Source organism: Salvelinus namaycush, chromosome 26 (genome assembly GCF_016432855.1).
Source record: "Salvelinus namaycush isolate Seneca chromosome 26, SaNama_1.0, whole genome shotgun sequence".
Classification (NCBI taxonomy): domain Eukaryota; kingdom Metazoa; phylum Chordata; class Actinopteri; order Salmoniformes; family Salmonidae; genus Salvelinus; species Salvelinus namaycush.
This window is the reverse complement of record NC_052332.1, coordinates 29,534,378-29,549,144: the sequence shown is the minus strand read 5'-3', so window position 1 is coordinate 29,549,144 and position 14,767 is coordinate 29,534,378. Positions and strand designations below refer to the sequence as shown.

The 14,767-nt window shown below is 43.9% G+C and overlaps 1 protein-coding gene across 1 annotated transcript in view; it reads left to right on the top strand.

Moving 5' to 3' along the window:
- The window catches only part of LOC120021048 (neurexin-2-like), a 113,430-nt gene that overhangs the window by 51,227 nt on the left and 47,436 nt on the right, over positions 1-14,767 (top strand). The window contains exon 3 of the mRNA XM_038964697.1: positions 10,698-10,999. Within this exon, the coding sequence (XP_038820625.1) occupies positions 10,698-10,999 (302 nt within the window). The remainder of the gene's footprint in view (positions 1-10,697; positions 11,000-14,767) is intronic.

Here is a 14,767-nt window from a genome sequence, read left to right as displayed (position 1 = left end):
TAAAATCTTGTTGATCGTATGGTTGAGCATGGTGTACTTCTTAAAGAAGAGAGTCTTGTTGATCGTATGGTTGAGCATGGTGTACTTCTTAAAGAAGAGTGTCTTGTTGATTGGATGGTTGAGCATGGCGTACTTCTTAAAGAAGAGTGTCTTGTTGATCGTATGGTTGAGCATGGCGTACTTCTTAAAGAAGAGCGTCTTGTTGATCGTATGGTTGAGCATGGTGTACTTCTTAAAGAAGAGAGTCTTGTTGATTGGATGGTTGATTATGGTGTACTTCTTAAAGAAGAGCGTCTTGTTGATCGTATGGTTGAGCACGGTGTACTTCTTAAAGAACAGAGTCTTGTTGATCGTATGGTTGAGCATGGTGTACTTCTTAAAGAACAGAGTCTTGTTGATCGTATGGTTGAGCATGGTGTACTTCTTAAAGAAGAGAGTCTTGTTGATCGTATGGTTGAGCATGGCGTACTTCTTAAAGAAGAGAGTCTTGTTGATTGGATGGTTGAGTATGGTGTACTTCTTAAAGAAGAGCGTCTTGTTGATCGTATGGTTGAGCATGGTGTACTTCTTAAAGAAGAGCGTCTTGTAGATCGTATGGTTGAGCATGGTGTACTTCTTAAAGAAGAGCGTCTTGTTGATCGTATGGTTGAGCATGGTGTACTTCTTAAAGAAGAGAGTCTTGTTGATCGTATGGTTGAGCATGGTGTACTTCTTAAAGAAGAGTGTCTTGTTGATTGGATGGTTGAGCATGGTGTACTTCTTAAAGGTGTACTTCTTATGTTTATTCAAGTTACGCCGCTTTTTTCTATGTCAGCAAGGGTAATGATTTAGAATGTGCCGCCGTTTAATGAGCTATTGGAGTGCGAATTTTTGCGGTTTGGGAAGTTTGCAAGTTCAATTAAGATTGTCCCGTTGGGTTGCAAACACCCGGCTCTGAAACAGGTTATGTCGTTTCGGCGACAGGTGTTTATGTTTTTGGACTCACTGGAGCAGACTTAGGAGTTATCGTTTAAAGTCAAATATGACAACAGACTGTATATGGCTTATGCTAGTACGGGTAGTCAACAGTGTTTTGACTGTGGGGATGTTGGCCAAAAGCGACATGCTTGCCCGAAAAGGGACAAGGCGGAGGGAAGGGCGTAGGTGGTCCTCGAGGACTAGCCACCCCTCATAGCCTGGTTCCTTTCTAGGTTTCTTCCTAGGTTTTGACCTTTCTAGGGAGTTTTTCCTAGCCACCGTGCTTCTTCACCTGCATTGCTTGCTGTTTGGTGTTTTAGGCTGGGTTTCTGTACAGCACTTTGATATATCAGCTGATGTAAGAAGGGCTATATAAATACATTTGATTTGATTTGGGCCCACTGACGTAGCGAGAGGTGAGCCGACGGTGGTAGAGCAGACCTGCCAGGGCCCAGGTCTGGCAGTACTGCTCTAGCAGGTCCAGGCTCTGATGTAGGCCATGTGCTGTAGGCCATAGTCTCTCTCTCTATCTTCTCTCTCTATCGTATCTCTATAGTCTCTCTCTCTGTCGTCTCTCTCTCTGTCGTATCTCTATAGTGTCTCTCTCTATCGTATCTCTATAGTCTCTCTCTCTATGGTATCTCTCTCTATCGTATCTCTATAGCCTCTCTCTCTATCGTATCTCTCTCTATCGTCTCTCTCTCTATAGTCTCTCTCTCTATAGTCTCTATCTCTATCTTCTCTCTCTATCGTCTCTCTCTCTATCGTATCTCTATAGTCTCTCTCTCTATCTTCTCTCTCTCTATCGTCTCTCTATCGTCTCTCTCTCTATAGTCTCTCTCTCTATCATATCTCTATAGTCTCTCTCTATCGTATCTCTATAGCCTCTCTCTATTGTCTCTCTCTATCGTCTATCTCTATAGTCTCTCTCTATATCGTATCTCTATAGTCTCTCTCTATACCCTATCTCTATAGTCTCTCTCTATCGTCTGTATCTCTATAGTCTCTCTCTATATCGTATCTCTATAGTCTCTCTATACCGTATCTCTATAGTCTCTCTCTATACCGTATCTCTATCGTATCTCTATAGTCTCTCTATACCGTATCTCACTATAGTCTCTCTCTGTATCGTATCTCTATAGTCTCTCTATACCGTATCTCACTATAGTCCCTCTCTGTATCGTATCTCTATAGTCTCTCTATACCGTATCTCACTATAGTCTCTCTCTATAGTCTGTCTCTATATCGTATCTCTATAGTCTCTCTCTGTATCGTATCTCTATAGTCTCTCTATACCGTATCTCACTATAGTCTCTCTCTATAGTCTCTCTCTATATCGTATCTCTATAGTCTCTCTATACCGTATCTCACTATAGTCTCTCTCTGTCGTATCTCTATAGTCTCTCTCTCTGTCGTCTCTCTCTCTGTCGTCTCTCTATAGTCTCTCTCTCTATCTTCTCTCTCTCTATCGTCTCTCTATCGTCTCTCTCTCTATAGTCTCTCTCTCTATCATATCTCTATAGTCTCTCTCTATCGTATCTCTATAGCCTCTCTCTATTGTCTCTCTCTATCGTCTGTATCTCTATAGTCTCTCTCTATATCGTATCTCTATAGTCTCTCTCTATACCCTATCTCTATAGTCTCTCTCTATCGTCTGTATCTCTATAGTCTCTCTCTATATCGTATCTCTATAGTCTCTCTATACCGTATCTCTATAGTCTCTCTCTATACCGTATCTCTATCGTCTCTCTCTATATCGTATCTCTATAGTCTCTCTATACCGTATCTCACTATAGTCTCTCTCTGTATCGTATCTCTATAGTCTCTCTATACCGTATCTCACTATAGTCCCTCTCTGTATCGTATCTCTATAGTCTCTCTATACCGTATCTCACTATAGTCTCTCTCTATAGTCTGTCTCTATATCGTATCTCTATAGTCTCTCTCTGTATCGTATCTCTATAGTCTCTCTATACCGTATCTCACTATAGTCTCTCTCTGTCGTATCTCTATAGTCTCTCTCTCTCTGTCGTCTCTCTCTCTGTCGTCTCTCTATAGTCTCTCTCTCTGTTGTATCTCTATAGTCTCTCTCTCTCTGTCGTCTCTCTATAGTCTCTCTCTCTGTCTTCTCTCTATAGTCTCTCTCTCTGTCGTCTCTCTATAGTCTCTCTCTCTCGTCTCTCTATAGTCTCTCTCTCTGTCGTCTCTCTATAGTCTCTCTCTGTCGTATCTCTATAGTCTCTCTCTCGTCTCTCTCTTTGTATCGTATCTCTATAGTCTCTCTATACCGTATCTCACTATAGTCTCTCTCTGTCGTATCTCTATAGTCTCTCTCTCTGTCGTCTCTCTCTCTGTCGTCTCTCTATAGTCTCTCTCTCTCTCGTCTCTCTATAGTCTCTCTCTCTGTCGTCTATCTATAGTCTCTCTCTCTCTGTCGTACCTCTATAGTCTCTCTCTCTCGTCTCTCTATAGTCTCTCTCTCTGTCGTCTCTCTATAGTCTCTCTCTCTGTCGTATCTCTATAGTCTCTCTCTCTGTCGTATCTCTATAGTCTCTCTCTCTGTCGTCTCTCTATAGTCTCTCTCTCTGTCGTCTCTCTATAGTCTCTCTCTCTGTCGTCTCTCTCTCTGTCGTCTCTCTATAGTCTCTCTCTCTGTCGTACCTCTATAGTCTCTCTCTCTGTCGTACCTCTATAGTCTCTCTCTCTCTGTCGTACCTCTATAGTCTCTCTCTCTGTCGTCTCTCTATAGTCTCTCTCTCTGTCGTCTCTCTATAGTCTCTCTCTCTGCCGTCTCTCTATAGTCTCTCTCTCTCGTCTCTCTATAGTCTCTCTCTCTGTCGTCTCTCTATAGTCTCTCTCTCTGTCGTACCTCTATAGTCTCTCTCTATGTCGTCTCTCTATAGTCTCTCTCTCTCGTCTCTCTATAGTCTCTCTCTCTGTCGTCTATCTATAGTCTCTCTCTCTCTGTCGTACCTCTATAGTCTCTCTCTCTCTGTCGTACCTCTATAGTCTCTCTCTCTCGTCTCTCTATAGTCTCTCTCTCTGTCGTCTCTCTATAGTCTCTCTCTCTGTCGTGTCTCTCTATAGTCTCTCTCTCTGTCGTCTCTCTATAGTCTCTCTCTCTGTCGTCTCTCTATAGTCTCTCTCTCTGTCGTCTCTCTATAGTCTCTCTCTCTGTCGTACCTCTATAGTCTCTCTCTCTCTGTCGTACCTCTATAGTCTCTCTTTCTGTCGTCTCTCTATAGTCTCTCTCTCTGTCGTCTCTCTATAGTCTCTCTCTCTCTCGTCTCTCTATAGTCTCTCTCTCTCGTCTCTCTATAGTCTCTCTCTCTGTCGTACCTCTATAGTCTCTCTCTCTGTCGTCTATCTATAGTCTCTCTCTCTCTGTCATACCTCTATAGTCTCTCTCTCTGTCGTCTCTCTATAGTCTCTCTCTCTCTGTCGTCTCTCTATAGTCTCTCTCTCTGTCGTACCTCTATAGTCTCTCTCTCTCTGTCGTACCTCTATAGTCTCTCTCCCTCTGTCGTCTCTATATAGTCTCTCTCTCTGTCGTCTCTCTCTCTGTCGTCTCTCTATAGTCTCTCTCTCTGTCGTCTCTCTATAGTCTCTCTCTCTGTCGTCTATCTATAGTCTCTCTCTCTGTCGTATCTCTATAGTCTCTCTCTCTCTGTCGTCTCTCTATAGTCTCTCTCTCTCTGTCGTCTCTATATAGTCTCTCTCTCTGTCGTCTCTCTATAGTCTCTCTCTCTCTGTCGTCTCTCTCTCTGTCGTACCTCTATAGTCTCTCTCTCTGTCGTATCTCTATAGTCTCTCTGTCGTCTCTCTATAGTCTCTCTCTCTGCCGTCTCTCTCTATCGTCTCTCTATCTATCGTCTATCGTCTCTCTGTCTATCGTCTCTCTCTCTCTCTCTATTGTCTCTCTATCGTCTCTCTCTCTATCGTCTCTCTCTCTATCGTCTCTCTCTCTATCGTCTCTCTCTCTATCGTCTCGATCTCTCTATCGTCTCTCTCTATCGCCTCTCTCTATCGTCTCTCTATCATCTCTCTCTATCATCTCTCTCTATCATCTCTCTCTCTATCGTCTCTATCATCTCTCTATATCTTCTCTCTGTCTATCGTCTCTCTGTCTATCGTCTCTCTCTCTCTATTGTCTCTCTATCATCTCTCTCTCTATCGTCTCTCTTTTGTCTCTCTCTATTGTCTCTCTATCGTCTCTGTGTCTATCGTTTCTCTATTGTATCTCTCTCTTGTCTCTTTCTCTATCGTCTCTCTCTCTCATCTCTCTCTCTCCCCTCTATCGTCTCTCTCTCCCTGTATCGTCTCTCTCTCTCCATCGTCTCTATCATCTATCTATTGTCTATCTTCTCTCTCGTCTCTCTATTGTCTCTCTCCCTCTCGTCTCTCTCTATCCTCTCTCTATCGTCTCTCTCTATTGTCTCTTTCAGTCCCTATTGTCTCTCTCTCTAGATCGTCGCTCTCTGTCTATCGTCTCTCTCTATCCTCTATCGTCTCTCTCTATCCTCTATCGTCTCTCTCTATCCTCTATCGTCTCTCTCTATCCTCTATCGTCTCTCTCTATCCTCTATCGTATCTCTCTCTCTATCGTCTCTTTCTCTCTCTTGTCTCTCTATCCTCTCTCTCTATCGTCTCTCTCTGTCGTCTTTCTCTCTCTCAAAGGACTGTGTAGGAGGGGATATAGACAGACACAGACTGAAAGGGAGGGAGGGGTGTAGGGGGAAAGAGAGCGGGGGGGAGGGGGATGGTAGTGAGACAGAATGATGAATTGTAGCAGAGGCCACCCATGCGTAGTTGTCTGTGGTACTGTTCCTCAGATGCTGTGTAGTGCTAATTAAATTCCTCTTGTCACATGGGGTCACCAGACTTTAGCAGGCGACAAGTAGGATGGGAGACAGAGATAGAAGTACGATCCTTACAACGTGTCAAATGAGAAGACCGACGAGAGCCAGAGAAGGCTAATCCGAAGACAAAAGTTGTTGCCTTGGACTATGTTCTGATAGATATAGATGAAGGCTTGTATGTGGATGCCAACTGTCGTGTCTTTGGCATCATTAAAACTGAAGACTTATTTATCAAATAACTCTCTGTTCTTATTATTACGCTATTAAACTGATTAATCATGTAACTGTAATTAACTAGGAAGTCGGGGCACCAAGGAAAATATTCAGATTACAAAGTTATACTTTTCCTAATATAACTTTCAGATATTTTAATATCTGATCACTTAGTCTTCTGATTAATTCATTATTATTTACCTCACGTTAGTCTCATTCCAAACGTCGTAAATTGTTGGTTATCTGCACGAACCCAGTCTTCACTATGAGTCATCCATACATCAATTGTCTTAAAATCATTTATTTACTAACTAAGTAATTCACAGAAATGCATCACACAAACAAACAAAATAGATATGTTTACAAATAAATTATAGGGGGATGTGCACTAGTGGGCTAAACCGGTATGGCGGCTTGTTAGACAGAGTGATAATTATAACAATTGAAATGCTAATCCTTTGCACATGAACGCTCACTCATTAAGGAACAATTGCAATCAACATATATATTTACGCTCAGTGTGTCGTCGGGATCTCTGTTGAAAATGTTGTTTCTGTTGGAGAGTCTGTCCGCCCTCTGTCGTGGTTAGAATGGATAGTTCAGAGTGACATTCATTCATGTCGTTATAGGATAGATGTTTCGGCGGTTGTCGGTCTTCGCGTTCAATGATACCGAATTCCTAGCTGCAGACTAGTAATTAATATCAAAGACTTGTTCTTATTCTGTCGGTATCGGTAGTCTAAGATTTTAACCACGTGGTATGGTTAAAAGATTCAGCCATCTACTCAAACCTTAGCTTATACTCAGGTTTATGGTCTCTACTCAAACCTTGGCCCTCTCGTGGTAAGCTGGACAGCAAACTTTAGCCATCTTGTAATTGAGGTAAGCTCGGTCTGGTGATAGAAAACCCAGGTGGGGGTTTTATTCAGAACATCGAAAAGGGCTGTCTCATGAAGCCAGGTCCTGTCTGGGCCCCTGGGGGCGTGCCAATGACTTAGTGAAACTTTTTAGGGAATTGGAGTTTCCTTCATTAAACAGTCCAAAATCACATTACACAATTTCACAAACAGTATCATCCTCACACATTCATCTTATACAACAATTAGATGTAAGCCTCATAACTGAGGCTATTATATAAACAGCGTTATGGTAATGTGGCCGTAGTGTCTCCCATGAGTTTCACAAAATTGTACCAAACGGACCAGTTCGTAGCTGGATTCATCACCAATCTTTTATACCTTCTCCAGAACATAAATGTTGTTTGGTTCTCCAGTTCTGTGAAGTGGAAGAAATTCCTTTGTTCTCTCTATGAAAACTCACTCTCTCTATACTGTGGCCATGAGGAGATAATCTCCTCCAGGAATTTACGACCTCTCTGACCACAGCAGCCTGGTTGTAGGAGACAGAGAGAGGGGGATGTGCTCGCTGTACCCAAAGAGGGCAACGTCATGACACAACCTTAAGACGTTATTCACTTTGGTGGTAGAGAGACATTAAGACAATGAGCAGCTCTCATTTTCATTGCGCTGTGTAGTAGTTAAATGTGGGTTCAGCTTTGCTGTAAATAGCAGCATCAGTTGACTGAATCATACATTAGATCTGAAGAAGACCTGGGAGTTAGACTATTTAAGGTAAGAGCTGGCCTCTGCTTGATTGAATCCTGCACAAATCATCTAGATTCCAAATGACATTCGTAGGCTTCATGCTTGATGGATTCTCTCAAGTGATCAAATTAATGTAATTTTCCAGACTGATAGTCTGTAGGACATCCACGTGCAGGAATGTTTTACATTTCATCAGATGGTGAATTTGAAAAGCAACATTGCATCTGATTGCACCCAACCATAACTTGATAGGATGTGCTCCCGAGTGACGCAGCAGTCTAAGACACTGCATCTCAGTGCTAGAGGCGTCACTACAGACCCTGGTTCGATCCTGGGCTGTATCACAACCGTCCGTGATCTGGAGTCCCATAGGGCGGCGCACAATTGGCCCAGCGTTGTCCGGGTTAGGGGAGGGTTTGGGTGGGGTAGGCCGTCATTGTAAAATAAGAATTTGTTCTTAACTGACTTGCCTAGTTAAATAAAGGTTAAAGAAAATACATGTAATTGAGCAAATTTGCTTAAGAACGGTGGTTAGATATATCCCTAGACATCTGTAGGACCCAGGAAGGTGATAGTGCTGCCATGTGTGTCAAATGCATCATTAATATCTCATCCCCATTGTCCATGGAAAAGCTACAGTAGTCAGTTTTCCCCTGAAGGAAATTCAAGGAATTTAATAAGAACTTTTAAACATGTGTAAGGAAAATGTTTGGCAGATATTATGGTGATATGATGATGATATCTTTGTTGAGTGGTTCTTTGATATGTTCACCCATCCATTTTTGTGTCATAATTGGGAGAAATATACATTAAAAAAAAAAATATATATATATATATTATTAACCTGTAATTACAAATTCAAAGCTCCATTTCAAGAAGCTTGAACAGTACAATGTATGTTTTACATTGTTATAATGTTGCATTGACTCCTGCTGCCTTCTTGGCCAGGTTCTCCCTTGTTAGTCTTTCACTGCAGTTGGCTAAATCAGGGTCTCACATATTGATTCTTGGTAGTCTTAAACAAATCTACTTGGAAACAAAAGTATACACCTCACACACATGGTTATGAGTTTAAAAAAGAAGACACTTGTACCATGCCAATATTACACGTTATATACATCACAGAAGACTGAAATATAACAAAACTGTTTGACAGTTTAATACACTTTATTAATTATGAAAATTATTAGGGCTACATAGTCTCAGTGGGACTTTCCTGATTAAAGGTTAATTAAAATGAAAATAAAATACCTGACGATAACACTAGCTGACGATCTCTCTAGCTGACGATAACATTAGCTGACAATCTCTCTAGCTGACGATCTCCCTAGCTGACGATCTCTTTAGCTGACGATCTCTTTAGCTGACGATCTCTCTAGCTGACGATCTCTCTAGCTGAATATCTCTTTAGCTGACGATCTCCCTAGCTGACGATCTCTTTAGCTGACGATCTCTCTAGCTGACGATCTCTCTAGCTGACGATCTCTCTAGCTGACGATCTCTCTAGCTGACGATCTCTTTAGCTGACGATCTCTCTAGCTGACGATCTCCCTAGCTGAATATCTCTTTAGCTGACGATCTCCCTAGCTGACGATCTCCCTAGCTGACGATCTCTCTAGCTGACGATCTCTCTAGCTGACGATCTCTCTAGCTGACGATCTCTTTAGCTGACGATCTCTTTAGCTGACGATCTCTTTAGCTGACGATCTCTCTAGCTGACGATCTCCCTAGCTGAATATCTCTTTAGCTGACGATCTCCCTAGCTGACGATCTCCCTAGCTGACGATCTCTCTAGCTGACGATCTCTCTAGCTGACGATCTCTCTAGCTGACGATCTCTTTAGCTGACGATCTCTTTAGCTGACGATCTCTTTAGCTGACGATCTCTCTAGCTGACGATCTCTCTAGCTGACGATCTCTTTAGCTGACGATCTCTTTAGCTGACGATCTCTTTAGCTGACGATCTCCCTAGCTGAATATCTCCCTAGCTGAATATCTCTCTAGCTGAATATCTCTCTAGCTGACGATAACGCTAGCTGACGATCTCGCTAGCTGACGATCTCGCTAGATGACGATCTCGCTAGATGACGATCTCGCTAGCTGACGATCGCTCTAGCTGATGATAACGCTAGCTGAATATCTCTCTAGCTGAATATCTCTCTAGCTGACGATAACGCTAGCTGACGATAACGCTAGCTGACGATAACGCTAGCTGACGATAACGCTAGATGACGATCTCTCTAGCTGACGATCTCGCTAGCTGACGATCTCGCTAGCTGACGATCTCGCTAGCTGACGATCTATCTAGCTGACGATCTATCTAGCTGACGATCTCGCTAGCTGACGATCTCTTTAGCTGACGATCTCTTTAGCTGACGATCTCTCTAGCTGACGATCTCTCTAGCTGAATATCTCTCTAGCTGAATATCTCCCTAGCTGAATATCTCCCTAGCTGACGATCTCTCTAGCTGAATATCTCTCTAGCTGACGATAACGCTAGCTGACGATCTCGCTAGATGACGATCTCGCTAGATGACGATCTCGCTAGCTGACGATCGCTCTAGCTGATGATAACGCTAGCTGAATATCTCTCTAGCTGAATATCTCTCTAGCTGAATATCTCTCTAGCTGACGATAACGCTAGCTGACGATAACGCTAGATGACGATAACGCTAGATGACGATCTCGCTAGATGATGATCTCGCTAGCTGACGATCTCGCTAGCTGAATATCTCTCTAGCTGACGATCTCGCTAGCTGACGATCTCGCTAGCTGACAATCTCGCTAGCTGACGATAACTCTAGCTGACGATAACTCTAGCTGACGATAACTCTAGCTGATGTTAACACTAGCTGACGATATCAATGGTTGTGATAACAATAGCTGATAATAACAATAGCTGTGATAACAATAGCTGATGTTTCAGAAATTATCATTCTTGAACTGCATTGTTGGTTAAGGGCTTGTTAGTTAGCATTTCACGGTAAGGTCTACACCTGCTGTATTCTACGCATGTGACAAATAGCTTTTGATTATGACAGCCTTCTCTCCATCTCTCATCACAGCAAAAGAGGAGTCGGTTGCCACCTACAAAGGCAACGAGTTCTTCAGCTATGACTTATCTCAGATGCCCATCCAGAGCAAACTGGACGAGATCACTCTGTCCTTCCGCACGCTGCAGAGGAACGGCCTCCTTCTGCACACCGGGAAGTCAGCTGACTATGTCAACCTATCCCTGAGGAGCGGCGCTGTGTGGCTGGTCATCAACCTGGGCTCAGGGGCCTTCGAGGCCCTGGTGGAGCCCACCAACGGCAAGTTCAACGACAATGCCTGGCACGAAGTGCGCATCACACGCAACCTGCGCCAGGTACAGTACTGTACACCCCCTCTCTGTGCTTCTTCCTGCGCTCAGCAGTAGATCTAGCATTATTACAGGAAGATTTTCATTTTCTATTTGAAGAGGGTGTGATAGTAACATTATTTAGCTTCCAGTTGTTGTGAATGCATATCCATCATGGGCATCCAAGGGAGACCAGTTATAATGTCAGTTTGTGATTGAATTATATTCACTGTGTTAATTTGTTTTAGGCTACCCTTTTCTGATTTAGCCCTCAATTTATCTTTATCAGTCCCAAGCCAAACTCCAGTGACTCATACCCCAAGTGTGAAAGTCTTTAGGGTATGTTGAGTAAATGTGCCTCACATATGCTGTAGTAATCCATTCTTATTCTCTACGGCAGTCGATACACAATCTTGTTCTTTTCAATTCAGTTCAGAGTAAAATGAATCAATGACACATTTTTGTCTCTCTCAACATTTTTTCTCCATAGGTGAAACATGTTGATGCAGTGTGATGTTCCTCCCTGTGTGACTAGTGTTGAGGTGTATATTGTTGTGGCTGAATTGACTTGGAATGTGTTGGTTGATTTCTGAGTCAGTCTCATTGAGTCGCCACAGTATAGGCCTACTAGTAACCAATATGATTTGTTCATGTATTGAAGTTGCTTTTATAATTCCATGTTTTTAACATAATATATTTGACTTTACCTTAATGCGTATAATGCTGTCAGTGAATTTATCCTGAGGAAGGATACTACCAATTTTTACGAGCTAAGGATATAGCTGATGAGTGGTCCATATTTAGCTAGATCAGACCTATCCTCTAGGGTTGAATTATAAAAAACCTTTTATCTTTTAAAGAATACAGCCATGTATTTCACAACACATTTCTGTGCTAGCTTTACACCCTGTCAGGTTTAGTCAGTGCCATGCTCTCCTATTAACCCTGGTCCTGCCTGCTTTCCCCTTCCATGCGTTATTTGTAACTTATTTTGTACATCATGTTTCTGCAACCGTATCTTGTGGCAAAAAAAGAGCTTCTGGATATCAGGACAGCGATCACTCACCTCGGATTAGACAAAGATTGTGTCTACAAAAAAGACGACGCACAAGACATTCTCCAAACAGCCCACAGGACCGACATCCCCGTTATTTACAAGAGGAAGCAACGCAGGTACAGGGGACAAGGAGCCGGATGCCTGGTCAGGACCCGGAGAAGGCGACTGGGAAAGCTGCTGTTACCGTCAATACTACTCGCCAACGTGCAATCATTGGACAATAAATTAGACGAGGTACGATCATGAATATCCTATCAACGGGACATCAAAAACTGTAATATCCTATGTTTCATGGAATCGTGGCTGAATGACAACATGGATATTCAGCTAGCGGGATACACGTTGCACCGGCAAGATAGAACAGCACACTCCGGTAAGACGAGGGGGGGCGGTCTGTGCATATTTGTAAACAACAGCTGGTGCACGAAATCTAAGGAAGTCTCTAGATTTTGCTCGCCTGAAGTAGAGTACATTGTGATAAATTGCAGGCCACACTACTTGCCTAGAGAGTTTTCAGCTATACTTTTCGTGGCTGTTTATTTACCACCACAGAAAGATGCTGGCACTGAGACCGCACTCAGTCAGCTGTATAAGGAAATAAACAAACAAGAAACCACTCACCCAGAGGCGGCGCTCCTAGTGGCCGGAGACTTTAATGCAGGGAAACTTAAATCAGTTTTACCAAATCTCTATCAGCATGTTAAATGTGCAACCAGAGGAAAAACAATTCTAGATCACCTGTACTCCACACACAGAGACGCGTACAAAGCTCTCTCTCGCCCTCCATTTGGTAAATCCGACCACAACTCTATCCTCCCGATTCCTGCTTACAAACAAAAATTAAAGCAGGAAGCACAAGTGACTCGGTCTATAAAAAAGTGGTCAGATGAAGCAGATGCTAAACTACAGGACTGTTTTGCTGTCACAGACTGGAACATGTTCCGGGATTCTTCCGATGGCATTGAGGAGTAGACCACACCGCACCGCTTTCAAGGTGCGGGACTCTAACCCGGAAGCTTACAAGAAATCCCGCTATGCCCTGCGACGAACCATCAAACAGGCAAAGCGTCAATACAGGGCTAAGATTGAATCATACTATACCGGCTCCGACGCTCGTCTTATGTGGCAGGGGTTGCAAACTATTACAGACTACAAAGGGAAGCACAGCTGTGAGCTGCCCAGTGGCACGAGCCTACCAGACGAGCTAAATCACTTCTATGCTCGCTTCGAGGCAAGCAACACTGAGGCATGCATGAGAGCATCAGCTGTTCCGGACGACTGTGTGATCACGTTCTCCATAGCCGACATGAGTAAGACCTTTAAACAGGTCAACATACACAAGGCTGCGGGGCCAGACGGATTACCAGGACGTGTGCTCCGGGCATGTGCTGACCAACTGGCAGGTGTCTTCTCTGACATTTTCAACATGTCCCTGATTGAGTCTGTAATACCAGCATGTTTCAAGCAGACCACCATAGTCCCTGTGCCCAAGAACACAAAGGCAACCTGCCTAAATGACTACCAACCCATAGCACTCACGTCTGTAGCCATGAAGTGCTTTGAAAGGCTACTCATGGCTCACATCAACACCATCATCCCAGAAACCCTAGACCCACTCCAATTTGCATACCGCCCCAACAGATCCACAGATGATACAATATCTATTGCACTCCACACTGCCCTTTCCCACCTGGACAAAAGGAACACCTATGTGAGAATGCTATTCATTGACTACAGCTCAGCGTTCAACACCATAGTGCCCTCAAAGCTCATCACTAAACTGAGGACTCTGGGACTAAACACCTCCCTCTGCAACTGGATCCTGTACTTCCTGACGGGTCGCCCCCAGGTGGTGAGGGTAGGTAGCAACACATCTGCCACGCTGATCCTCAACACTGGAGCTCCACAGGGGTGCGTGCACAGTCCCCTCCTGTACTCCCTGTTCACCCACGACTGCATGGCCAGGCACGACTCCAACACCGAGTTTGCAGACGACACAGCAGTGGTAGGCCTGATCACAGACAACGACGAGACAGCCTATAGGGAGGAGGTCAGAGACCTGGCCGTGTGGTGCCAGAATAACAACCTATCCCTCAACGTAGCCAAGACTAAAGAAGAGAAGTTTGTGGACTACAGGAAAAGGAGGACCGAGCACGCCCCCATTCTCATCGACGGGTCTGTAGTGGAGCAGGTTGAGAGCTTCAAGTTCCTTGGTGTCCACATCAACAACAAACTAGAATGGTCCAAACACACCAAGACAGTCGTGAAGAGAGCACGACAAAGCCTATTCCAGGAAACAAAAAAAGATTTGGCATGGGTACTGAGATCCTCAAAAGGTTCTACAGCTGCAACATGGAGAGCATCCTGACCTGTTGCATCACTGCCTGGTATGGCAATTGCTCGGCCTCTGACCGCAAGGCACTACAGAGGGTAGTGCGTACGGCCGAGTACATCACTGGGGCTAAGCTGCCTGCCATCCAGGACCTCTACACCAGGTGGTGTCAGAGGAAGGCCCTAAAAATTGTCAAAGACCCCAGCCACCCCAGTCATAGACTGTTCTCTCTACTACCGCATGGCAAGTGGTACAAGAGTGCCAAGTCTAGGACAAAAAGGCTTCGCAACAGTTTTTACCCCCAAGCCATAAGACTCCTGAACAGGTAATCAAATGGCTACCCGGACTATTTACATTGTGTCCCCCCCCCCCCCAAACACTCTTTTTACGCTGCTGCTACTCTCTG